General features: G+C 39.8%; 1 protein-coding gene across 1 annotated transcript; it reads left to right on the top strand.

The window, feature by feature from the left end:
* The first annotated feature begins 308 nt into the window (after window positions 1-308).
* Window positions 309-20,334, top strand: LOC124252664 (sodium- and chloride-dependent glycine transporter 2-like). The gene is made up of 15 exons (XM_046686325.1): window positions 309-320; window positions 2,749-2,875; window positions 3,867-3,998; window positions 4,255-4,476; window positions 5,672-5,837; window positions 5,975-6,113; window positions 6,437-6,571; window positions 8,049-8,152; window positions 8,348-8,472; window positions 9,878-9,990; window positions 10,530-10,661; window positions 10,859-10,958; window positions 17,380-17,480; window positions 18,077-18,232; window positions 20,143-20,334. Exons 1-15 carry the CDS (start codon window positions 309-311, stop codon window positions 20,332-20,334), a joined length of 1,956 nt encoding a protein of 651 aa, XP_046542281.1.
* The last annotated feature ends 7,274 nt before the right edge of the window (window positions 20,335-27,608 follow it).

Genomic DNA, 27,608 nt, shown 5'->3' with positions numbered 1-27,608 from the left:
CGATTGTACCTTAAAGGATCAGGTCTGTGTGATATCAACCATGACAAAGCTCTGACCACAGACTCTCGACTGAGCTTAAATATCAGATTCAGTTTCTCAAAATGATGATGGGTGGCGAATATTTGATATATATATCCTGTATAGCTGATATTCCAATAAAGACAGACGGGTATTCTATCTCAGGTTGGGATCATAACAAGTCCATTACCCTGGTTAATGATATTCATGTTGGTGACATTCTGAACACACTCTGAAGGGAATCGTTCATCCAACAAGTCAGACCGGCATTTACACGGGAGAGGTACACGATGGCAGACGAGGTAAACAGTTTGGTTAAGTTCTATCTTACAAACTAGACCAAATTGATAAAATAGAAATATCTTAATCGAGAATGTGCCACTTTATCCAGTGATTATATTGACGTCTCTGTCGTTAATGATCATTATGCATCACCACAGGTGTTGTAGTGTTGTTGTCTGGTTGTTATCTGTTGTTAACAGGAATCGCGACGAATGTTTATTAATATGGTACAACCGGGCCTTAGTTAACCCATTAATGTGACATTGTAAATATTCCCATCGGGGTAGACTATTATCTACTATTTGTATGTACTTGTATATTTATTTTATTATCATTGTGCAACAAAAGCGTTCTCTGTAATGTTCATATCTGATGATTTCCCGTCAACATCAACAAACAGCTTCTGAAGCAGATATGTCAATGACATGCAAAATACAACCGAGCCATACAATCGATTAATGTGGCATTGTGTATATAGACAAATATATATAATTTATATATACTAGTATATTTATTCAACGAATCCTGATAGTAAACAAGCCAAGAAGGTGTAGGTTAATACATCCCCAGTAAAGGTTATTTTCTTCATAGAGATATTACACAAATATTTAACCGATTACATGGGCGTGGTATCTATTTCGTAGCTTTGAAAACCACAACTGTGGATTTGTTTCTATCAATTTAGGAAACACATATGGGAATTGTAGAAATTCCGTAACAATGACTTTGTTTGTTTCGGAAAATTCAGTAGCAGATGAACCGTGTCCATGAAGTATTTGATGTAAAATTTCAATTTTGGATTTTATTTGGGTTTTATCATAGCAACAGCAAAAATGTTAATATTTGAAAGCATGGTGTTGAAGATAGTAAGAACGTCGTGCGAAATACTGTGAAGCAGAAGGTTCACCTTACTGAATGCATCGTACGGGATCTGCAAGACGTTCAGATAGGTACGTTTCACGACACTAGAGACGAGGGGTAGCCGAGCACCTTTGAGGCTAGGAGGGTCCAAGTGTGGCGTTTCTAAAGATCTATCACCGGTGATGAACACATCAACACCTCAGGCCACCGATTACTTCAGAGACAAACTGCATGATCTTATTTTGAATTCGAAATAATTCAGATGTTGGGCACAGACACATATTCTCAGTGGGGAGAGACTTCACTGCCAGGACTGGTGTTCTCAGCGACCAAACAGAAAACGACATAGCTGAGATGATGGAGCATGAATGTGTCCCCGATGTAACAGACAATATTACCACTGATAGAGACGCTTATGGTTGTACAGCGAACCGTACACGGACTTCTTTTAAACCTATGTCCTGTTCTCAGTATGTCAATCTCCAGTATGAATTGCGGCTTAGATCTGGGATTAAGGGATTTAACATTCATTGGCCTTCTGGGTCAAGTGTACTTGACTATTTTATTGTGTTAAACTCTCTTTAATCTTCTGCAGGCACTATGAATGAGCAAACTCATTATAAATTGTAAATTATAAAATGCGGTTAACCTGAAAATAAAAAGCGCGGGTACCCGGGACACCCAACAGATCCACGGATGAGTTACGTTGTTCTCGGTTCAGCTATCAATGTGTGTGTGAGTGAGTGTGTGTGTGTGTGTGTTATGGGGGGACATCAACAACATCAAAATATGTTAACACATAAATGTTTTAAAATTTGGAATTGTGCTAGATACTGTTACTTGAAATGCAATCATGCTCGATACTACAATTATATTTTTTTCTAAGACCCTCTCTGAAGTTGCCAAGTGTGTATGAAAGATCGTGCTTCTGAGCTAAGGTTCGACTTTCGAAAGATATCTCTTATAGATAATGGTGGAATATTGCCAGTTTGTCTCAACAATCTTTCCCTTTGATAAAAAGGGGCTTCAAGATGAATGTATGTACAGCTTCATCCAACCTTCCAATTATTAAGATGTCATGGTCTACTGTACTAAAAGTTCCTAATTGTATAACTGGAGAGACACCTAACATATCCGTTTGGAAGCCATGTGGAAACCCACCTGAGTGGGTTAGACCGCTTATGTTGTGTGAGGGCTATTATGCGAGGACTCTGAGCGTGTGAATTCGAATCCCGGATGAGACACAACCTAACCAAAGTACTAGAATCTGTAATTTTCCGAGGAAGTGTAATAAAAAATATATGATATGTTAAATTAGTTTATCGATTTTTTTCAAGCCACGGTAATATAGCTGTAATATTGCGAACCATCGCGGTAACCAATATACAAACTCACATCATTTACAGATTCCCGATATGTGATAGAAACAAATTATTTTCACTGATGAACACATCAATCCCATCCACCGCCAACTCAACCCTACTGTTCATTCAGCATAATTCATGTTTTCATGATTCCCCTTCAAAGTATCTGGTTTCACAATGTGTACCCCTTTCTACAATTATTCCCAAATTATTTATTCACCAGAAAGAGAAGGTTGAAGAGAGAGAATCCTGGGGAAACAAATTCCAATTCTTGCTGTCCTGTGTGGGCTACTCTGTCAGCCTTGGAACCGTCTGGAGGTTCCCCTACCTCTGCTACAGGAATGGAGGAGGTATGTATTCACGAGTCGCTGACTCATACAACCAGTAAATGAAATTGCAAAAACAGTTTGGTTTGTGCATCAAATGCCTGTCCCAGGATATCACTCTTTACCTTAAAAAGAACAACAGCTCGTTCGGTCAACACTTACTCCTCTCCGCGAATAGCTGCAATATTGTTGATGCGGCGTTACGCAATATTCACCCACTCACTCAGCAATTACTCACGTTTCAAGATGCCTTCACAAAGGTGGTGCTGGTATGTGCAGCATTTACTTGAAATGCCACCACGGGGTTTGACGAATATCGTTGCAATTCTAACCCGGCACTGGTTATAGTGTATCTGTAACCTATGGAATCCGAGAAGGGACATTGTCGCTATGTCGCATTGTCGCCATCTCAAAAACAAGTAAAGTGAGGCAAAATAAACCAAAACGCGACAACGCGACATTTCGCCCATTTGTCGCATTGTCGCGATGTCGCGTGTCGCGTTTTGAATAATATTTTGCTATTCCTCCAAAGGGCGACACGCGTCATAGCCACAATTTTCAAGGTCAAAATATGTCGCGTTGTCGCGCGTCGCCCTATCTAAGATGTGTAAAAAGAAGCCTAAAAATTCACTAAAACGCGACAATGCGACAAATGGGCGAAATGTCGCGTGTCGCGTTTTGGTTAATTTTGCTCCATTTTGCTTGTATTTGAGAGGGCGACAACGCGACAATGCGACAACGCGACAATGTCCCTTCCAGGATTCCAAATTAACCTGTCTGGATGTTTGAATATAGTCACTAAAAAGTTCTCTAACGGACAGATGACCGTCACAGCTGAAAAGATTTTAATTTACTTTATAATTATATATTAATAAATAAAACAGGTTAATTAAAATTTTAAAACTTAAAGTGATACGTGCCATATTTAACTAAGATGAAGATATTACAACATCAGTGTTACCAGGAGTATCCTAGCAACAAGAGCGTGCTTATAGTTTCTCCACCTTGTTTGCAGCCACGTTCCTCATCCCCTATCTGATAATGCTGGTGGTGGTAGGGATGCCGATGTTATTCATGGAGCTGGCTCTTGGCCAGTTCGCCTCTGAGGGACCGATCACTGTGTGGAAGCTCTCTCCTGCATTCCATGGTGTGTTCAATGTCATTTATAACACATCCGTACTACATATACATAAACAAGCGATTCTGGTAGAAATGAGCATCACTATGCATAATTGGCAAGATGAAATTGACATTGTTGACTGAATCTGGAATATTAGAACTGAATTTCACATCTACTTAGTAAATATTATCTGTCTTGTCTGTGAAATCCATTATTCTACTGATAAAATACACAAGAACATTGTCAATAAATGCATATTACCTAATACCAATGATGGTTCCAGGTGTTGGGTTGGCAATGGTGATCACCAGCGCCATGGTGTCCATATATTTCAACGTTGTCATCATGTACGCCGTCTACTACATGTTTGTCAGCTTCGTCAACCTCGATCACACAGTTCCCTGGGGTTCATGTGGCAATTCCTGGAACACCAACTCTTGCAGGACCGATCCCTATCCAGCGTTGTCGTCCATGACCGAAGATAACAAAACAATCACTCTGTTGAGTAAGTGTACGAATACCATTACAACTAAAATATGATTTCCAAATTTAAACGCTAAGTATAACCATGTGTTCGAATTGTACAGAACTAAATTGCATAACCGTTACATATGAAATCGTGCATTTGAAATATGATTTTCGTCGCACTTCCCTTCACACACACACACACATCAGAACTTGTCTCATATTCACACACGCACACATCAGAACTTCTCATATTCACACACACACACACCAGAACTTGTCTCATATTCACACACACATCAGAACTTGTCTCATATTCACACACACATCAGAACTTGTCTCATATTCACACACACATCAGAACTTGTCTCATATTCACACACACACACATCAGAACTTGTCTCATATTCACACACACACATCAGAACTTGTCTCATATTCACACACACATCAGAACTTGTCTCATATTCACACACACACACATCAGAACTTGTCTCATATTCACACACACACACACACATCAGAACTTGTCTCATATTCACACACACACACATCAGAACTTGTCTCATATTCACACACGCACACATCAGAATTTGTCTCATATTCACACACACACACACACACACACACACACACACACACACACACACACACTTAAAAAGCTGTTGACCTAAGCTTTCTAATGGTTTGTTTTCTTAGTAAACTACGTGAGTAGTATCGGGATATATCGTCTCTTGTGGCGATACATCGATGTATCATGGACCCTTGCGATATAAATATCCTTATATATTGCCTAAGTGTGTTTTGTATCGATGCACTCCTATCGCGTAGTTGACGATGCAAACATCGATACTATCGATAAATCGTTACACCATTATTGGCCACCGCATCAGGGCAAATCATAATCTAAATACAATAACAAAGAGCAGTAATATGTCCATACAAGAGATGGGGCATAAGTCGACTCTAAACCCTAGCCTAGGGCTCTCCTATACAGAAAATAGCTACACAGTATATACTTGCCTTGTTGCTATGGTCAATACAAAAACATTTCATCACTATCACTCTTTGAAAACCAATGTACCTAGGTGCTCATAGTGTCAACAGACCCTTCCTTTCACAGTTGTCTGAGAGCACATTCGTTTAGTGCCGTGAATAGGTGCCATAATTTCCTTCTCAAGACAGTAACTGTTATTCGTTCTCTCAGTTTGTCATTATTATTCCCCCTATTACAGACGTACTATACAAACAGCCATGTGTACACGGTCTCCTCAGCAACATCTCCGACGTCTACAACTCCACCTTCAACAGCACCGACGACCTCCACTCGACTATGATCCAGGACGACATCACCAAGACATGCCTTATCAAATACACCACAGCAAGTGAAGAGTACTGGGAGTAAGAATAGATTTTGCTACTGGCAGAATAATCTGAGTTCAGGCCTGTTTGTCCAAACTTTCCCAAGTAAATACTGACAAAATTACAATGATGCTATAATAATATTGTTATTAATACTTATGCCAATTATATTTTAGACGTTATGTACTTCGTCTCCATGAATCTGATGGCTTTGAGGATTTGGGTGGCTTCAGTCTGAAGAACACCATGTGCCTCTTTGTTTCCTGGCTCCTGATCTTCGTCTGTCTAAAGAAAGGAATCAAGTCATCCGGCAAGGTGCTGCAACACAAATACATGTTTTAAATCTCCGGTGGATATATACAGCCAGAAACCTGTTTCTGTCACTGAGGTCTTACAGCCATGTGTCATTGACAGTGGAAGAACAGTTGTTTCTTGTGTCGTTTCTTTAAGCCTCAGCGTCATTCATATGTTAATTGGTTTTATCAAAACTTGACTGGGTGATACTGGGTTGTTACTGGGGATGGAAAACGGCAAATGATCTGTAAACGGTTCATCCAAATGACATGATGATGTCTATTTCTTCCTCTGGTGTCTATATCCCGTCAGCAGATATTAAGACACTCGTGTTTCCTCCTCAGATCGTGTACTTCACCGCCACCTTCCCCTACGTCATCATGCTGGTGCTGCTGGTGCGGGGCCTGACGTTGCCAGGATACGAGAAGGGCATCGCTTTTTACATGACACCCCAGGTCCACAGGCTGACAGAGGCCAAGGTAAACATACTGCGTGGTGATTGAGAGCTCTTGGTTATTCGTGGTCTTTTTTGAGCTGCTGAGCTGATTTGCTTGAGGTGCAGCAGGTGAAGTGAAATCAAACACATCATTTCATGTAATTGCTCTAACTCTAAAGAGTCTTAATAGCAAAGAGGATCAATTTATTTGATACATGGAAGTCTCTCACGGTTTCAGAATTTAAGGGGCGGTGGGTAGCCTAGTGGTTCGTCTCGCCGAACACTCGGGTTCGATTCCCCACATGGGTACAGTGTGTGAAGCCCATTTCCTATTTAGGTCTCATGGTCGTGATATTGCTAAAAGCGATTTTATCTACCTCAAGAACAGTACTAAGTCAAAAGAACTTTCAGTTTCGTCCGTTTCGGTTTCGGAAAATACAGGCTCATAGAGGTGGAACTATACATTTCCATTTAGCTCACTTCCTCACGACGCTAGCTCAGTTCTTTGAAACGTGATTAGTACTTCTGTCTCTAAGGATGAACCTTCCGTTTTTGAAATTCTCAAGGTTATCTGATACGAACATTTAAACAGAAAATTGCATAGTCCCTTATTTGTACATTCTGAAATACATCACCAACTATCCAGTTCCATGGCTCTAGCCTACAGGACAACAAAGTGACTCGGTACTCCTCTGATGTCTTTGTTTCCGGTGACATAGTCAGAATACTGAAAAGTTTGGGATGCTGCAAGCATCCTTGCAATAGACTCTTAATTGATTGTTAGTTACAGCTGGTTAAACGATGAACTTGACATGGTGGTTTTGAGTTTTTGCAACAAATCAAAGGATGACATTTCAAAATAGAATAAAATAGTTCACCTGGTTCCAACATATATGGCATGTAAACTGTTTGGCAAACGAAAGTATACCGTCATGTTCGCAGTGGTTAACCATAACAAAAGATACCTATTTAATTCCATGACGATACATTTGATACATATATCATAGACGACAGTATCTTACAGTACACATACACCATGTTAAGGATCATGGGACTCGCAAGTGATTATGTGTTGGAATTATAAGCACGGACAACAACAGAAGCTGAATCCCAGTTATATTCGACATACATATTATCTGCTGTAATCACCGTTACTCAGTGAAACGTAAGTGTGACAACAGATTCCAACAAATAATTAATATCTATAAAGGTCATGAAATAATGCAATTGGTATGTGTATTTTATTTTTATGGGCGAAAACTACTCAGGACAAGAAATAGATTTTCAGACAATAATATTGATCTTTTCCTGACAATAATATTGATCTTTTCCTGACAATAATATTAATCTTTTCCTGATCAACCATCCACACAACTTCTTTTTCAGTACTGGTGACTGACGATATGACTGAAATTTTACACACAATCTTTATTTAAGGCAAGCGTTCCAGATATTTTCTGGTTACAACTATGAACATTATACATGTATATGAGATGGAGAAGGTGTGGTATATTGTGCAGGTATGGGGGGATGCAGCCACCCAGATCGTCTACTCCCTAGGTCCTGGGTTCGGTGGCTTGTTGACCATGTCCAGCTACAACAAGTTTAAGAACAACTTTGAACAGTGAGTATTCTGGATAACCAACATCTGATTCTATGGAAAGAGTAAGGAACTTTAAACATCAACTCCTTAGCCTATTTTATGTAGTATACATGAGCTGAAACATGTTTAAACTGTTGTTTTCGTGGACTCTTCGTTGCACCATTGAACCGCCATGTTTGAGCGTTCTTGTTTTAATATATTTTTGTCTTATTACAGTGATACTCTCATAGTAGGTATCGTCAACTGTTTGGGGAGTATTTTGGCAGGCTTCATCGTCTTCTCCATTCTTGGATTCATGGCCTACACAACCAATCAGGAGGTCCAGAACGTGGTCGACCAAGGTGTGTAATCTTCAAAGGTTCACGACAATGTGTCAAAAATGAAAGCAAATGTTATTTGAAAGTTACCGAGAAAACAATATGTGAAATGCTTGACTTTCTCGTTGATAACATCTTTGTAACATTTGGGGGTAAAGCATTGCGACAAGAAGCAGGCATACCCATGTGGACACCGACTGTACTCCCCTCTTTGCAGAGCTGTTTCTTGATGCACATGAATCAGAATTTCTGCTTGGTTTGGCGAAATAAAAAAGGTAATTTGGCCAAAACGTTTCACTTAAGCTTGAGGTATTTCGATCATATGGTATCGCCCAATAAACCATAAAATAGTCAACCCACCTGAACTTGCACTTAAGGAGACAAGTGAGACCGCCTCAACTGTTCCATATTTAGATATCATCATAAAGATTCAGAATGACAAAATACTCTTCACAAGGCTGTATGGCAAAAGGGATGATTTCAACGTCCCAACAGTCAACTTCCCTTTCATGTCGAGCAATATTCCAACAGCTCCAGCCTTTGGTGTTTACAGATCACAACTTTTGAGGTATAAGCGAGCATGCTCTGTTTACCAAGGATTTCAAAGAGCGTCAAACCACTCTTGCGCAGAAGTTGTTTAATCAAGGTCACAACATTCAAGACCGCAGTAAAGCTTCCAAGGGTATCGAAATTTGATGTCCGATGCAGTACCCTTTTGTGACTTGTAAATACGTTCCCGCATTATTCAGGTGAACAAATGACTAGACTTAGCATATGTTTATGACGGGTGTCACCGGTGGGGCTGTATACGCTCACCTTATTTTCACAGCAACCCACTATAATGCAGATGAATGACCTTGACCTTTGACATGACATCAATTTGTCACAACTATTTCAGATATCGTTGAATGTCCCAGGGAAGTCAAAGAAGGACATTACATATAAGGCAAGGGGTGCTGGCGGTCAAACGCAAAGCCTTAGCGTCATTTATCTCACCCAAAGTTATTCTCTCTGTTATGCTACACATTGGAATGATTTAAACAAGTTACTCACACCGTGAATATTCATTAACATGCCTTTACTTGTAAACCCTATGGTAATACTCGATCTATGAGACAAGACTGATACAACATAGAACGCCAGTACAATAGACGGTCCAGTCTTGACTTTCCTTAGAAACAAATGATTTTTGGTGTAAAGGGAAAATTAGTTGTGAACATTATGAATGTATCACTTAGAATCAGTGTTGACACCGGGTGCTCGCGACAAAGGTAAACATGTACTGCATCACCGGTAGCACCAGCCATTCTGAACATCTGCCTAAGACTGGAAACACCTCTTCGCCTGAAGAGACACAGCATTACTCCTGACCGACAAACCCCAAGAGATCGATGGACATAAAATCAAGCCATCAATCATTTTGTTTCAGGTCCTGGTCTCGCTTTCATTGCTTACCCAGAAGGCATTGCGAAACTTCCGCTGTCACCGCTGTGGGCCTTCCTGTTCTTCCTGATGCTTGTGACCCTTGGACTTGACACTCAGGTGGGAAACAACTCACTCACCCTGAGTCACGTAGAAAAACAACAATATATAATTTTAACAGTTCTTCATGTTTGTCACGAGTAACCTTACGCTACTCACAAGTTCAATCCTGTTTAACTGATATCGAGATTATTGCCTTTCCCTATATTCCACCCATTGCATATTGGAACTATCTGAATCAGTCCTGGCCAAAGGTTATCATGTTGGATAGGAAACAATGCAGTGACTGCCGCATTTAACCCTATAGTAAAAGTAAACTATATTTCATCTCATGATCTCGTTTATTAAGAATGGATTCCACAATAAACAAGCAAACACATCATCATAACCAGAGTGAAATGTTATTTGCCGTAACTTGCCTTGCCATAGATACACCGTTGTGCAGGAGTTAAAGGGAATATGCATATGCCCGCAAAATGATGACTAAAGAAGGAATACAGGGCCATGTTTTACTTCAAGACAATCACAAGTTCGCCACATCGGTTGTTGTCCCAAATGTGTTAAATGTGGATATAGAAATATATTTCATTTTTGTGTAGTTTGTAGTAGTGCCGACAGTGTTCAGTGGAATCACAGACATATTTCCCCGTTTCCTGCGTCCCCACCGAACAGCCTTCACTGCCACCTGCTGTCTGACTGGATTCATCCTCGGCTTGCCCCAGGTCACTAAGGTGGGTCAAACTAGCATCTGTCCTTATCACAGGTTCCCATTGATCTTTGTTTCTCTAAATCTACAAAATGTCAAAACCCAAAGGTAGGGCATGTTCACTAACTGATCCATGATTAATTGACTGTGTATGTACAGATTAGAAATACACTCAATACCCTTTCAAAAACGTGTTTGAACTTATTTGGGGTTTTTTCCTAGGGTGGTATCTACATGCTGACACTGATGGACTGGTACAGTGGCAGCTACAACCTGATGCTGGTCGCTCTGGCAGAGATTGTCTGTATCATGTATGTGTACGGTATGTACTCTCTGCATTGTTCATCATCTCCAACCACTGTCCTTAGTGTGTTAGACACTGTGGGAGAACGCTGTGATGTGACGTACAGTCCACTGTTTGGGCAGTTGGATATGGGACAAGGTCCTTAACATAACCATTATATGACAGCATCAGTACATTAACTGGTTGATCAAAGAGCATTACAGAAGTGTCACATCAAATAATGTCACATGCGGGTATGTTAACTGGGGAAGAAATCTTCCCACACAATGCATCAGTACTATCAACCTTCACCAAATCGATGTCTTCAAGATTAAAATAACCCTTATTCCCCAAGAGGAATAACTTTTAATTACATTCACAGAAAGTATTTGAGACACATGCTAGACGTTTTGCAATCTCAGAAAAAAACGAGTTCGGTTTTGTCCAAACATTTACACTCTGGTCCAACACATCTAATGACAAACTTCATTTCTTGGTCTATGGGTCATACGTAACAAAACGCTGTGGCCACGGATATTATTACATTTCTATCGTAAGAAGCTCAGAACAGTTTCGCACAAAACGGATGCCAATGCCACCTGATGTACGTAGAAAACAAAATACTGAGGTTCCTCATCAGTACCATCTGTGTTTGGGACCAGACATTTCTTATAAGAAGCAGCAATGCCTACGGGTAGCACAGAACCATTTCATGCCTATCTGTTTGTTTGTGCATACGAACCGAAGTATGTGCATACGAACCAGAGTATATGCTCGGAGCGACTGTGTTAAGATTTATACTCACATCGTCAACATTTCAGCCATATTGTGACTTAAAATAACAATAAACGCAATTAGATTATTAAAAAAACTGTCGCCAAAGGATAATAAATAACTAGATTATCACAGTAAGAGAATTAAAACTCGCAAGTAACTTTTAAGATAAGACAAATAGTACAGACAATACAATATACAAACGGGATGGACATCACCTGCAACTGAAGGTAGATCACCATGCTAGGGATCATGGGGACTTACAGTACTTTTGCTACCTGAATGGACCCTAGCCGGATTTACATCATCCCTTCGGCCGTTTGTGATTGTAGGTAAATTTAGCCATAACTTAAAATAACAAAAATGCTACGTCTTAAAATATTCGTGGAGCTTAATTTACCTTTAATGTTTTGGGACTTACGTACCCCCACAGGAGGACAATACTTTTACAACACTTCATTCCCCTGTGAGAATACAGCCACTCACAATCTCACTTGCTCAATTATACTCCCAAAGATAAAATATGTATCTATTCATAAATATCTAATCTAATATCTAATCATTTATAAAAAAATATGTAAAAATTCTATTTCTTAATGATTAAATGATAATTATCGTTAAAGGTCCTTAACTGTTTGACATCGAAGCAAGGGAATTAGTGCTATATGTATTGATGTTTTCACATAGTTCAGAAGAGTCCAAAAAATAATTCCCTTCCACTTAGATACCAACGTCACCTGGCGATATAGTCGCCTGGTCTGTTTGATATTTAGATTTATGCAAATCTATTGATATTGTTTTATATCTAAAATATGAAGACACGAGGGTTAACCTTAGATATACAATCGTCAATCTGCCCTTTATGCCGGGCAATATTCCTACAGCTGCCTCCTTTTGTGTCTATATTCCTCAATTTCATAGGTACGTTCGACTAAGTAATTTCTAGGAAAGGTATTTAGCGTAAGATTGCTTCACCAAGGTTAGAACATTCAAGGCCTCACCAAAGCTTCATGGAACAAGTGTGCAGGACGTTTTCAAATGAGGTTCCACAGTGGAATGTGTGCTGGTAGGTGTTTTAACTCCCTTATTGCCATATGTTATAGTGTATTCTGGGTGAACAAAACGCCGAATATTATTGCAAATGAGTAACAATTGCAGTACGAAATAGCGTTGCAGTACAATTATTGTGGCTTTATCACTTAAAGTGAGTGCGTGAGTATGGTTTTACAATATTCCAGCAATATCACTGCTTCACACATTGTACTCATGTGGGGAATCGAAAACGGACGCTTTAACCATTAGGCTACCCCACCGCCCCCTTACACGACTAGACCACCTGATGGAACCCGACTCATCTCAACCGTGTAGATCTGCTGATATCAGTGGAACTAATATAACCTTGGTCAGATAACATTACACTACATAACAGGCGGCAGCTGTGATCATTATGTTGCATAACTATGGAAAGAAGGTTTACACTTTACATTTCCAATTGAAAACTTAATACCAAGTTACCATGCCACCTTAACTGGAACAAACCGACACTGTATTTCCTGGAGATATAGCAGTGATATAAATTCAATGCAACAGTTTTTGTTACTTTGTTTTATGGAGGTTTGCGAGAATTAAAACTCGCAAGTAACTTTTAAGATAAGACAAATAGTACAGACAATACAATATACAAACGGGATGGACATCACCTGCAACTGAAGGTAGATCACCATGCTAGGGATCATGGGGACTTACAGTACTTTTGCTACCTGAATGGACCCTAGCCGGATTTACATCATCCCTTCAGCCGTTGGTGATTGTAGGTAAATTTAGCCATAACTTAAAATAACAAAAATGCTACGTCTTAAAATATTCGTGGAGCTTAATTTACCTTTAATGTTTTGGGACTTACGTACCCCCACAGGAGGACAATACTTTTACAACACTTCATTCCCCTGTGAGAATACAGCCACTCACAATCTCAGTTGCTCAATTATACTTCCAAAGATAAAATATGTATCTATTCATAAATATCTAATCTAATATCTAATCATTTATAAAAAAATGTTTAAAAATTCTATTTCTTAATGATTAAATGATAATTATCGTTAAAAGGTCCTTAACTGTTTGACATCGAAGCAAGGGAATTAGTGCTATATGTATTGATGTTTTCACATAGTTCAGAAGAGTCCAAAAATAATTCCCTTCCACTTAGATACCAACGTCACCTGGCGATATAGTCGCCTGGTCTGTTTGATATTTAGATTTATGCAAATCTATTGATATTGTTTTATATCTAAAATATGAAGACACGAGGGTTAACCTTAGATTTACAATCGTCAATCTGCCCTTTATGCCGGGCAATATTCCTACAGCTGCCTCCTTTTGTGTCTATATTCCTCAATTTCATAGGTACGTTCGACTAAGTAATTTCTAGGAAAGGTATTTAGCGTAAAATTGCTTCACCAAGGTTAGAACATTCAAGGCCTCACCAAAGCTTCATGGAACAAGTGTGCAGGACGTTTTCAAATGAGGTTCCACAGTGGAATGTGTGCTGGTAGGTGTTTTAACTCCCTTATTGCCATATGTTATAGTGTATTCTGGGTGAACAAAACGCCGAATATTATTGCAAATGAGTAACAATTGCAGTACGAAATAGCGTTGCAGTACAATTATTGTGGCTTTATCACTTAAAGTGAGTGCGTGAGTATGGTTTTACAATATTCCAGCAATATCACTGCTTCACACATTGTACTCATGTGGGGGAATCGAAAACGGACGCTTTAACCATTAGGCTACCCCACCGCCCCTTACACGACTAGACCACCTGATGGAACCCGACTCATCTCAACCGTGTAGATCTGCTGATATCAGTGGAACTAATATAACCTTGGTCAGATAACATTACACTACATAACAGGCGGCAGCTGTGATCATTATGTTGCATAACTATGGAAAGAAGGTTTACACTTTACATTTCCAATTGAAAACTTAATACCAAGTTACCATGCCACCTTAACTGGAACAAACCGACACTGTATTTCCCTGGAGATATAGCAGTGATATAAATTCAATGCAACAGTTTTGTTACTTTGTTTTATGGAGGTTTGCGAGAATTAAAACTAGCAAGTAACTTTTAAGATTAGACAAATAGTACAGACAATACAATATACAAACGGGATGGACATCACCAGCAACTGAAGGTAGATCACCATGCTAGGGATCATGGGGACTTACAGTACTTTTGCTACCTGAATGGACCCTAGCCGGATTTACATCATCCCTTCAGCCGTTGGTGATTGTAGGTAAATTTAGCCATAACTTAAAATAACAAAAAATGCTACGTCTTAAAATATTCGTGGAGCTTAATTTACCTTTAATGTTTTGGGACTTACGTACCCCCACAGGAGGACAATACTTTTACAACACTTCATTCCCCTGTGAGAATACAGCCACTCACAATCTCAGTTGCTCAATTATACTTCCAAAGATAAAATATGTATCTATTCATAAATATCTAATCTAATATCTAATCATTTATAAAAAAATGTTTAAAAATTCTATTTCTTAATGATTAAATGATAATTATCGTTAAAAAAGGTCCTTAACTGTTTGACATCGAAGCAAGGGAATTAGTGCTATATGTATTGATGTTTTCACATAGTTCAGAAGAGTCCAAAAAATAATTCCCTTCCACTTAGATACCAACGTCACCTGGCGATATAGTCGCCTGGTCTGTTTGATATTTAGATTTATGCAAATCTATTGATATTGTTTTATATCTAAAATATGAAGACACGAGGGTTAACCTTAGATTTACAATCGTCGATTTGCCCTTTATGCCGGGCAATATTCCTACAGCTGCCTCCTTTTGTGTCTATATTCCTCAATTTCATAGGTACGTTCGACTAAGTAATTTCTAGGAAAGGTATTTAGCGTAAAATTGCTTCACCAAGGTTAGAACATTCAAGGCCTCACCAAAGCTTCATGGAACAAGTGTGCAGGACGTTTTCAAATGAGGTTCCACAGTGAAATGTGTGCTGGTAGGTGTTTTAACTCCCTTATTGCCATATGTTATAGTGTATTCTAGGTGAACAAAGCGCCGAATATTATTGCAAATGAGTAACAATGGCAGTACGAAATAGCGTTGCAGTACAATTATTGTGGCTTTATCACTTAAAGTGAGTGAGTGAGTATGGTTTTACAATATTCCAGCAATATCACTGCTTCACACATTGTACTCATGTGGGGGAATCGAAAACAGACGCTTAACCATTAGGCTACCCCACCGCCCCTTACACGACTAGACCACCTGATGGAACCCGACTCATCTCAACCGTGTAGATCTGCTGATATCAGTGGAACTAATATAACCTTGGTCAGATAACACCACACTACATAACAGGCGGCAGCTGTGATCATTATGTTGCATAACTATAGAAAGAAGGTTTACACTTTACATTTCCAATTGAAAACTTAATACCAAGTTACCATGCCACCTTAACTGGAACAAACCGACACTGTATTTCCCTGGAGATATAGCAGTGATATAAATTCAATGCAACAGTTTTGTTACTTTGTTTTATGGAGGTTTGCAGGTAACAAGTTGATCAAGCTGGTATATGTTCAAAGCGAATCATCTGTAAAATCTCACTTCAGACATTAGAATATTCCTCCTACGGGCTGGATGTTTTTTATCGTTCTGTTGGGATCCCCAACACCGGTTTTGGTCTTTTTCTAGTCAGACTTTGAAACACATACAAGAGAGCCCATGCAAGTCTAGAATATGTGGCCAGTCTAGATTCTGCTCCTTTTCATTATATTTTATTATTTTTTATTAACTATATGTTTCTGTAAAATATGTTCGTTTCAGAGACATAATTTTAGTCTAGTCCCCTTCTTGCTGGTTTATCTCTTTATTCACATAAACCGGAAGTTCTGACCGACTGACAAAATCAAAACGAGGCAATATAGTCACGAAGTTTCAGATTCGTCACCGGATCCCTTTCACTCAGACTGGTTCATCCACTTGAAATATTAGAAACCGCTCTTATGTGTTTGTTATTTACATTAATGGGTGAAGGTTTAGAGTTACGTACATTATCCACAAGACTGTAGGACAGGAGGGATAACTTTAAATTAGTCAACGTCTGTTTCATGATGAATAATATTCTAGCAGCCCGAACTCTACATTTAAGAACTTTTGAAGTACGATCGCAAAGTAACGGTTGCAAACCTTTAACGGGATGTACGTCGAATGGTTTTTCCAAATTTGATTGATCAGTGACCAAACTGATGTCATGTTTGTGACGGACGCACCAATGGATGAGGAAACAATCACGCATCAATGATACCAACGGTATTTGATGGTGATTCTTAAATACATATTCATAATACAGATAAACCCGACATGATCCGTCTGCGAAGATTTCAATTAAATAGGAGATACGTGGATGTTTCCAAGTAAAACCGCCTCATCTGTTTATGTAGATCTTTGCCTGAAAATGTCAGTGACCAGCAAATGTTGTTCGTCGCTTTCATTTGTTTACATACAGCATCGAACAACTGTAATGCTGCTGAAACAAATATCTACAGTCACAATTGTACAATCGACTATGCTCTAAGCAGAGATTTCTTATGAATGTGGAAAGGGTTTTGTCGCTTCTAATTATAATTATAATTTTACTTTGTACAGGTGTGAAACAGTTCATGGGGGACATTGAGATGATGATTGGTCACAAGCCCAACCCCTACTGGGTCATCAACTGGGTCTTCCTGACTCCCGTCAGCCTACTCGTACGTATTATGTATTTTCGGGTGTCTTGGAACTATGTCTGTTATATACTGAACAGCAAAAGAAACGCAAGTTTCGAAAAAATGAAATGTCATAAAAAGTAAGCATTCATGTTGATGGAACACATGGTAAAGTGACAAAAAGCCAGACTTGCGTTTCTTTTGCTGTTCAGTATATTTTAAGATAACACTTTCAAAGGAAAGTGCCGATTCTAGTGTGTTTTATTCCTATCAAATCAAATCCGGGATTCGAAGCCAAACTCTCAGAGTCCCGCACCTAATTGCCAGCACACAAAGTCATCCACCTGACCAACTCAGCCATCCCACCTTCATCCCCACCAGTTTACACTTGTCAGACCGGTCTACCTACACCAGACCAAGACTACCAGTTGTCTGACGTCTTTGTGGATTTTGTGATGCCACGGTAGATCGCTGACTTTGCGTGGTGCCTATGAAACGTACTATGATCTGTCTTGGATATCAGACAGAGAAATACAGATGTCTTCAACGAGACAATTAATACAAGATACTGTACACTTATGGAGGTAGGACATAAAATATAGAGTGTTACGGGTTTCTTGATGTTGGGTGTATTTCAGTTCATCATGATCATGTCGGCCACTCAGTACACCCCCGCCAACTATGGCGACTACAAGTTCCCGTCATGGGCTGAGGTGATCGGCTGGTGTATGGCTGCTACTCCTGTTGTTGTCATCATCCTGGTTATGGTGTTCTACATCTACAAACTCGGACCTGTAAGTTTTAGTTTGTTTGTTGTTTAACGCCGCACTCAGAAATATTTCACCTGTATGACGGTTGTATGTGGATAATCGAGTCTGGTTTGTTTGTCTGATTGTTGTTTAACGTCGTACGCAGCAATATTCCAGCGGTCTGTAGAACGCGCGGCCGGAGTGTAAATAAAATTCAGTTCAGTTCAAATGGACTAGACAATCCGGTGACTGATGTCATGAGCATCGATATTTACAACTGGGATACTATACAATACCACTTGTAACCTGTAAATATTGTACCTTGTAAGACTGTATATACAGCTCCTACGGCAGACAGACAGACAAGTTTATTCAGTAAAAGGCCACAGGCCCATCATACAGTCATTTGCATATGGTACAGATAGTTAGTGCACATGCTGTGTAAGAGGAACATTTCTAATGCACTGAAGTACATGATACAGAAAAATACTGACATCTTTTATGATACAGTCATTATGCATCTTCATAATGTTAATAAAATTGGCATTTGGATCAAAATCAGTCTTAAGGAGTACATGATTTCATCCTCAATAACATTTTTGTCATCCAATTTACAAAATAAACATAATCTCTCATTGTAATTAACTTTATTGCATCTTCCAGTTTCAACAGCTAAATTAAACTTACCACATCTAAATTTAGAGAGTGCAGATCTGAGGTGTAAAGGAATATCAGAATTTAAATACCTTTCCACATTCATAAATGTCTTAAATTGGGAATAATAAAAAACATTTATTAGAATTTTGAATTGAAGTGAACCAACATTGTTTAAGATTATCCGAAAGTCTCTGCTTAAACAAGGATATGAAATAATCAACATTGCCAACATCCTGACATCCATGCACAGCCAAACCATACTTAAATAAAATATTTCTGACACAAGTTGCCCAAGTAGTGCGGCCAACACCATCTAAGGACTTGAGCATAATATAACAATGTTTTGGCAGTCTATTATAAGGCATATGCAATAGGTGACACCAGTTTATTACTTTATTACTTTAGTCATATAAGTAAGTTGTAGAGGAAGTCTGCCACAATCACCAAGAGCCATGTTATTACAGGTAGATTTACCAACTTTCAAGAAATATTTACAAAATATTACCTGAGCAGACTTAATGATGCTACAATTGTTAGTACCCCAAATCTCAGACCCATAACACTAAATAGGTGAAACCATACAGTAAAAAATCTTAAACAAGTCTTTGCAATTTACTCTTCCCATCTTTTTTTAAAAACAATTTACAGAAAATATTGCCTTGTTAGCTTGAGATACCAGACAGCTTTGAGCTTTACTCCATACAAGTTTTGGTGTAAATACAAGTCCTAAATATTTATAAAAGGATACAGTGTCAATAGGATTACCATTATAGAACCACTTTTCATATTCCCGTAATGGCCCACCGTTTCTAAAACCAAAAACTTTTGTTTTACTAAGATTAATTGACATTCCAGTTTGTTCACAGAAACCATTCAAGTGCATTTATCTTCTGTTGTAACTGATTACATGTATCAGAAAGTGCAGAAACATTATCAGCAAACATAAGTGAACACAAATTGTTAAAATCAGATGAAACATTAACACCTATACCACCTTCCTGTCCCATTAAGGATGCTCCTACGGCTGCATCCTTGCAACATAAATATCCAGTCAACAGTAACGAGAGTTGGCCTTGGAGTTGTACATTATGTACATTATGGGAAGCCCATTTCTGATGTCGCCCGTCGTGATTTTGCTGAAATGTTGATAAAAGTGGCGTAAAAACTTACTCACTCTCTCCTTGATAGGTATATTCATTATGTTGATCTTGTATATCAATATATTCTTTCACATGTTGTGGCTCTCTCTAAGTGTGATTCACATAACGTCATGATAGCAAGTGTTATTGTCGATTCAGAGGAAAGCCTTCTCTCCAAAGAGCAGCTGGGGACCTGCCAACGAGGAAAACCGGACAGGAAGATACTTCGTCAGTGCAAATGTTCATGGTACTTCTGGAGACGGCATCGACGCCGATAATGAGATGGAGATGCCATCAGTCGACGCCAACAGAGGATCATCCAATCCTGGATACTACAACGATAGACTATAAATACAAACTGTGGACGCCAAAGATCGAGATTGAACAAGAAAACTGTATAGCCAGTTGAGAATGAATATAGTGTTCCTTCATATCTTGACCAAGATAAAACTAGCAAAATGAAGACGTCTTTTCTCTCCTGACTGAAAGGAGTAGGTGGAGATGTACCACACGCATCAGAAAAGCATACTATACTAAAGGCACCGTACAGACAGGACAGTACGGAACACAGGTCCCTGTGTTTGGTTCTGTACTTGAATATTCTAGAAGGCTAGTACCCTAAACAAGTGATGCACGTAGCAGTGGTCAGCAACGTGTTGTGATCAGTCTTCAAGCTGTACTTGTCACCCTCGTGATTTGTGTCGAATTGGAGACTAATCGAACAGACATCGAATAAATCGATTATGCCATGATATATTCTGTTTTGTATGTTCAGAATTAGGACAGTCAAGCAGTATTCCTGATGTGTCCTGTATGTGTGTTTGTTTGTCCAAGTTTCGGTATTGGGATCATTGTAGCATCACGCCATGCAGAAGGACATTTTCCCGACACCCAAACTCTTTCAAAGATATTTGAAAGAATTTCTGAAAATCAGTAGCCATCTGGGCAATCTATACTCAATGTCATTAGGATCAACGTCAAGAGAACGTCTGTTTAAGGGAGGAGGGGTCGAGTTCATAAGCCATGTTTTGAGTTTAAATTTTAATCATGTAGTATCATAAAGACAATGCTTGAAAGAAGTGGGTCTCCAACTTGCAGCACCAAGGATATTCAGATGACGTACTCCAGCAGAAACTCTAAATGATTATTTTTTTCTCTCCCCAATTGGCCCATGAGTCACCGCCTCCTAGGCATTTGTCTGCAGGCAAAAAAGATAAAGGATATTATCCATTTGAAAATCTTAATGATATTGTTTCCTTTGCCAAGACTGAAAAACATATTCTAATAATTTTGAATCATGTTTGTGCAACATCATATCATAGTTTATTTGTTGTTTAACGCCAATGATCAGCAATATTCCAGCTATATGGCGGCGGTCTGTAAATACCGGACAATCCAGAAACTACACTCTGAGCTTCGTTCTTGGCAATTGGAATACGATGACATGTGTCAACCAAGTAGCGAGCCTGACCACCCGATCCCGTTAGTCGCCTTGACACGACCAGCCGATTGACAGAACCGGGCCCATTCTACCATCCGTCTGAGTGAAGTAAGCATCGAAGTGATCTATTGACGAAGGAAACGTTATTCCTGTCACCAGTTCCGTCAACAACCAGAATCACGTCCTCCACCGACACTGGGACGCAACCCATGGCAAACGTGTTACGCAAATAAGTCGCCTTGTGGGGTTGCTGAGGACGTTTTCCGACTCAGGGCCTAGATTTTCGAAGCTCTCTTAGAGCTAAGATAGTCGTAAGTTCATGTTGATGTATGGCACTTACGACTATCTAGGCGCTAAGAGAGCTTCGAAAATCCAGGCCCAGGTCCACAATGGGGAAAGAGCTGTCAGAATTACCCAGCGCTTACCACTGAATATGAAAATAGTCATGTAGTATATATCTGCACATGGAGTGAGTGAGTGAGTGAGCGAGTTAGGTTTTGTACTCACATCGGCAATATTTCAGCAATATTGTGCCTTCTCTGGATTTGGATAGAGAGACAGACACAGACAGACAAACAACGTACAATAATATGTATACAATTTCAATTAGAGTTTAGACAGGTTTCACAAATATAAACTTACGATTCACTGTTCTTCGAAGATTCCTTGCTTTCCTCAATCGGGATGTGGGTCACGACTTCAAACTGTGTTGACACCCAAGGCATGAAAGAACAAAGCATCTGGCCTGAAATAATGCCCATTCTGGTGCAAATACTGTCCGGTTCCTCAGTGCTAGGAAGCTCAGTCTCATACGAATGCCCCACGCTCTCACCACATCGTTCTCCTGTGACAGGTGTAGCGTCTGAATTCTGTTCATCGCGGTATACGACGGAGCCTAATGCATCCTTTTGTGTTGACATCCAATATTTTGGTGTCTGGTCTGAACAACATTCCCAACATTGTCCCATACTCAGGTATGGCCTCTACACGTGTCTGAAAGTAAACACTGGGTTATCACAGAAATATATACGACTTCGTTACAAATCAGAAGTCATGTTTCTGATAAAAAGTTTTGATATACTATCATATGTGGCATGGCCTGTAATGCATATTCATATAGCATAGACGTGTCAAACAAGCAGCGCTGTACACAACATTACCACAGCAATAGGTTTACTTGAACCCAACTTCCTTTAATGACGAAATCAAGGTCTCTCGATTACTATCATTTAGTAAGTGTAAATATATGCTGAACCTTTGCATAAACAACATGACTCCATTTATTATCCATATGGTGAAACATAACCAGTGAGGTGGTCTATGGGTTCTTCACTGCATGACTTGTAGTTCCCAGGAGGAGAGACGACCCAACTAAGTGTTGACGATAAGCCTTTTACTTCCCGAGTGCCAGAGCATCCGGTACGCCACTCACATGCGCATTACATCATATGATGTATAATATTACTACGCTACAACCAGTGCCATATATTTCATATGTGCAAATGTGCTTATATCACTTTTGCCTTGCAACCATTGTTTCTGTATTTCGTCGTCAGTGACGTCATTAAACAATTGACATGACGTCAATGAACAGGGCAGTCACACTTGCTTACCGTGTTTATCTGCACAGATGTACATGAATAAAAGGGATAATAAAGAAATTATTACACTAGCAAGTGTGCCTCAAGACTTATACGACCGCCTCCATGGTGTAGTGGTGTAGTGGTTAGAGCGTCCGCCCGGAGTGCGGAAGGTCGCGGGTTCGATCCCCGAAAACGTCATAGCAAAAGACGTTAAAATATGGTACTTGTTGGTCCCTGTCTGGCGCTCGGCATTAATGGGTACAAGGATTGGTCGGCTTGAAGTCAGTATAATGTGTCCGAGTGGGGTATTCATGCTTCACTGCGGCATGGTATCTCAGTGGGCTAGCACTATAAAACCAGCTTCAGTCTGGGCTAGTACAAGCAGCCGCACATACACATACACACGCATGCACGTAGTCATATGAGCGAAATATTCTCAAGCACGACGTTAACCCCTTATATGAAACTCGTGCAAAATTGTGTATTGGCCTCGCTCTCGATCGGACAATGCAAAATTTCAATTTCTATTTACGTCTTCAGTTTTATCCTCACATGCCTGCCTTGTCTCAATGATGACAGTATGTGCAGGGCTCTCGTGAAGCTAACGTACGTGCCAAGGTGGTTGAAACGCGAGCTGAAGTGGTACCAAACACATAATCAAATTCAATGCACGATTGCTGCACACAAACCTGCCAAACCGCGAACTAGTGAGCGGGTGCTGTGGACTTAAATACATAACTGAGCAAACACATTCACACTGTTAAACGAATTTGTAAGTTGAAAGGTTTCAATAAGCTTCATCCAGTCAAATGTGAACCTTCAAGGGATCTCCTCTTGTCAAGGTGTTCGTCCTAGTTTGTTGGGTCGCTGAGGCGGATCTGAGATGAAGAATATAGCAGGCAATTAAGTGGTATCGTGTACTTGTAAGGCATCAAAACCCTCTTTCAGTTGGTTTTATTCGTTGCTTTTCTAACCGCTCCGATGACCGAATGACAAGATTTAGTTGGTTGGTTAAACGTTGGTTTGTTGTTAACGCCGCACACAGCAATATATTGATTATGTCTGATTTTCCGATCATATTCGAGTATTTCACGTGGTCATGGCACAATAGTGCAATATATCAAACATGGGTCGTTATTCATTTCTAAAGTTCTAATAACCAGTCATTTAAAGGGTTTAGATACATTTCGTATAATTGGTCTTGTATTGTTATATACCATGCTGTCCTAGAATCTATGTATAAGAAACCCTTCCCGCACAAAATCCCATGACCATTAGCAAAAGATTACCACACTTATGACGCCAAAAACACTGGAGGGTATGTATCATCATCAGCAGCTAGCATAACATTCCATAGGAGACCGTATGCTCGTTGTGTGAAATGATCAGAAATCTTTTCATATTGCAAGATTGGAAAAATACATTTTTTAAATATATATGACATGTCTTTATTACAGACTGTCGGTCAGTCGATCCTGACCAGCTGATGCTATAGTTAATGCATATCATTGATATGCTTCTGTGTTGTTGACGAATTGCCCGAATCAATATGGGTGGATGGTTTCAAACTACCGTGTATAAGTCTCCCGTGCAAAGGAATAGTATCCTCTGCTGAAGTTATATGAATGTATCTCTGAAAATCAATGATGGCTTCTGCATCCGGCTACCAGTTCACGAATGTCATTTTGGTCCTTTAAATTCAGTCATGTGGCGCTACAAAATAATTATGTGTCAAATATTCGACGTTTGCAAGGTAATTGGGTCATTTTGAGTGTTAATATAGCGCTGTACGTTATTAACGATGTCAAATATTCCACGATTGAACTGGTTTATTCACAGTTCTGGATTCTAAACGACATCACATTACATTTCACGATACAGCGATTCCAAACAATAGAGGACATTCTGTACGATGGCCATTAACAATGATATTTTTCTATAATGTAGTTCCATACACACAGCACACACAGTGTCTATATATAGTAAACTCATTTCGGTGGACAAGCTGCTCCCTTACAGATGTGCTGCTGTACCCGACATATGTGGGGAGTTGTTTACAGCTGTGGTGACCTTACAACACTCACTATGGATGAGCGATTAAATATGTTTTCAATGATTTCAATTACATTACCCAGTATCCATTAGGTTTCCGCAAGAACGGAAACTAAGTTATTTTTTCTGTGCAAGACATACATCCATAAATGTCTTTATCGAAATTTGTTTTTTCTGCGCCATGAGTATGTGACGGCAAATGAGACTCGGGTGGTGAGTAGGTCACTTTTAAGACGAGTATCGGGAAGTGATACCAGCAATGACCTATATGTTGTATTCGTTTCGGTGATTGAACTTGATTCTTCGGTGTCACGAGCGAACACATTTACCGATTGACTAAACTGGTTCTACTGAACCCCTGTGTACTGAGAGGTCCAGTTACAATATCTGTAGAAGGCAGGATTATTGCTTGACATTCAGTTGTAGCTGTGGTTATTGGGGCGTTTCTTGAAGTTAGGTTGGAAAAGGTTAAGGAGGAGATCCCTTTCACGACTTGGTGACAAAGGTCTCTTTACATGCCCTAGTGCCGTCGTACCCAAGTGTTGAGTCTCGGCCAACCCTCAGTCAATGCTCTCTCATGTTCGTCTTCTGTACGGATACCAACACTCCTTTTTAACACCTATTGGTGTTAAAATAACAACACTGACGGTCACTGCGAGGTGCATTCGTGTTTCTGCCAACGTGTTCTGAAATATACCTGAATTGAGTGACATAATTTCTAGATACAATAACAAGTAAATTCCTATTTTGAACGTTTTTGAGAGGGCATTTTTAGAAGTTGTGACGATGGAGGAAAACCAAGTTCTATGGATAGTCAACTTGTTTATTGCAGTGAATGAATGAATGAATTTCGGTGTAGATCCTATCACTGTTATCAGTCACTTGATTTCCTCCTATTTTGAAGTTTAAGGTATTGCCGGTGATTTGATTGGTGTATTTGCTAATAATATAACCTGTTCGTTTTTCAACAAACTTTACAATGTTATGTATACAAAGTATAGATTTCACCTTTTGACGTTCCACGAGATTTGGCCGGGAATTTTTAAGGGGAATAACCGAGTGAAATTCTTGAGCTAGAAAACTCGGCTTAATTGGCAATGTTTCTCCAGCCCCAGTTCGCGTCAAACATTGCATCCCCAACAAGTATCATGATGTCACGAGGTATTTGTAACAACTGTAAATTCACACTGACGTGATAAGCCCTAATTAATTTGTTGACAGGCTAGTATACAGTGAGCGGCGGTCACTTCTCGCAGTCTCTATTTTGAATGTTGTTTACAAACAAGTATTCAAGCTTAAAGATCCTTATTAATTTATTCAGTGTTAATGAATAAAACATTCCTCTAACGTCTTTTGACTTGAAGAAATTTCTGATGTTAGATAAACAGAATCAACTCTCGCCCTCGAAGTAGTAGATCTCGGATTGTCATACAAATATTTCATTGCGGAATCGAACTGCCACAGGAACTGCAATGTGCAAGTGCAACTGCAAGTGCAGTGCCTGGTTTGAGGAGAGTGTCCGTGCAAACCATTCAAAATCGTTAACGAGAATCTGGACTTCGAGCCAGAAGACCCTAATTTAGCTCTTTGCTGCCATGACTACATCGACGTCGACGGGTCCGGAATCTACAAAACTGGGGGCATGGTCAAGTACTGAATCATGCGTTCTGCTCCAGTTCCGTGATGGACGAGTATGTGTCTATCGACGTCGAATTGAACGTTTTGCCCAGAATTGTTTCGCCCAGGTTGACCTATATGGTGGTGATAGAGTCATGATATGGGGGTCAATATCCTTCACCCAGAAACCTAACTTTGTGCTTCGTGTTTGTTACCTTGTTTCCTGGCACCTCTCATTACTTGTTCCATTTCTCACTCACTCTTCCCAAGTAGCTTTTCTACTTCTTTACAGTGGACATTGGGACCAAAGTTGCTTCAATAGCCCCATCACAGGAAAAATGATTGGTTTCCGGACACCGGAAGCCTAACTGAAAGAAACTGGAAACTTAAGTTTCAATCAGGACCGTTTCTCTACATTGCCTTCAAGTTTCCAGAAAGAAATGAAACTTACAAATTACCCAGAAGCCGGCAAGGCTCAGTGTGTTTCAGTTACCCAGATTCCCGAAAGGCTTCAGTAGGTTTCTTTTACCCAGATTCCCGAAAGGCTCCAGTGGGTTTCAGTTACCAAGATTCCCGAAAGGCTCCAGTGGGTTTCAGTTACTCAGATTCCCGAAAGGCTCCAGTGAGTTTCAGTTACCCAGATTCCCGAAAGGCTCCAGTGAGTTTCAGTTGCACAGATTCCCGAAAGGCTCCAGTGGGTTTCAGTTACCAAGATTCCCGAAAGGCTCCAGTGAGTTTCAGTTGCACAAATTCCCGAAAGGCTCCAGTTGTTTCCGTTACCCAGATTCCCGAAAGGCTCCAGTGAGTTTCAGTTGCACAGATTCCCGAAAGGCTCCAGTGGGTTTCAGTTACCAAGATTCCCGAAAGGCTCCAGTGAGTTTCAGTTGCACAAATTCCCGAAAGGCTCCAGTTGTTTCCGTTACCCAGATTCC

This window comes from Haliotis rubra, unplaced genomic scaffold (genome assembly GCF_003918875.1).
Source record: "Haliotis rubra isolate DU_JTF1 unplaced genomic scaffold, ASM391887v1 Scf520, whole genome shotgun sequence".
In the NCBI taxonomy this organism is placed as follows: domain Eukaryota; kingdom Metazoa; phylum Mollusca; class Gastropoda; order Lepetellida; family Haliotidae; genus Haliotis; species Haliotis rubra.
The sequence above is the reverse complement of the archived record's forward strand: the minus strand, read 5'-3'. Positions and strand labels throughout refer to the sequence as shown.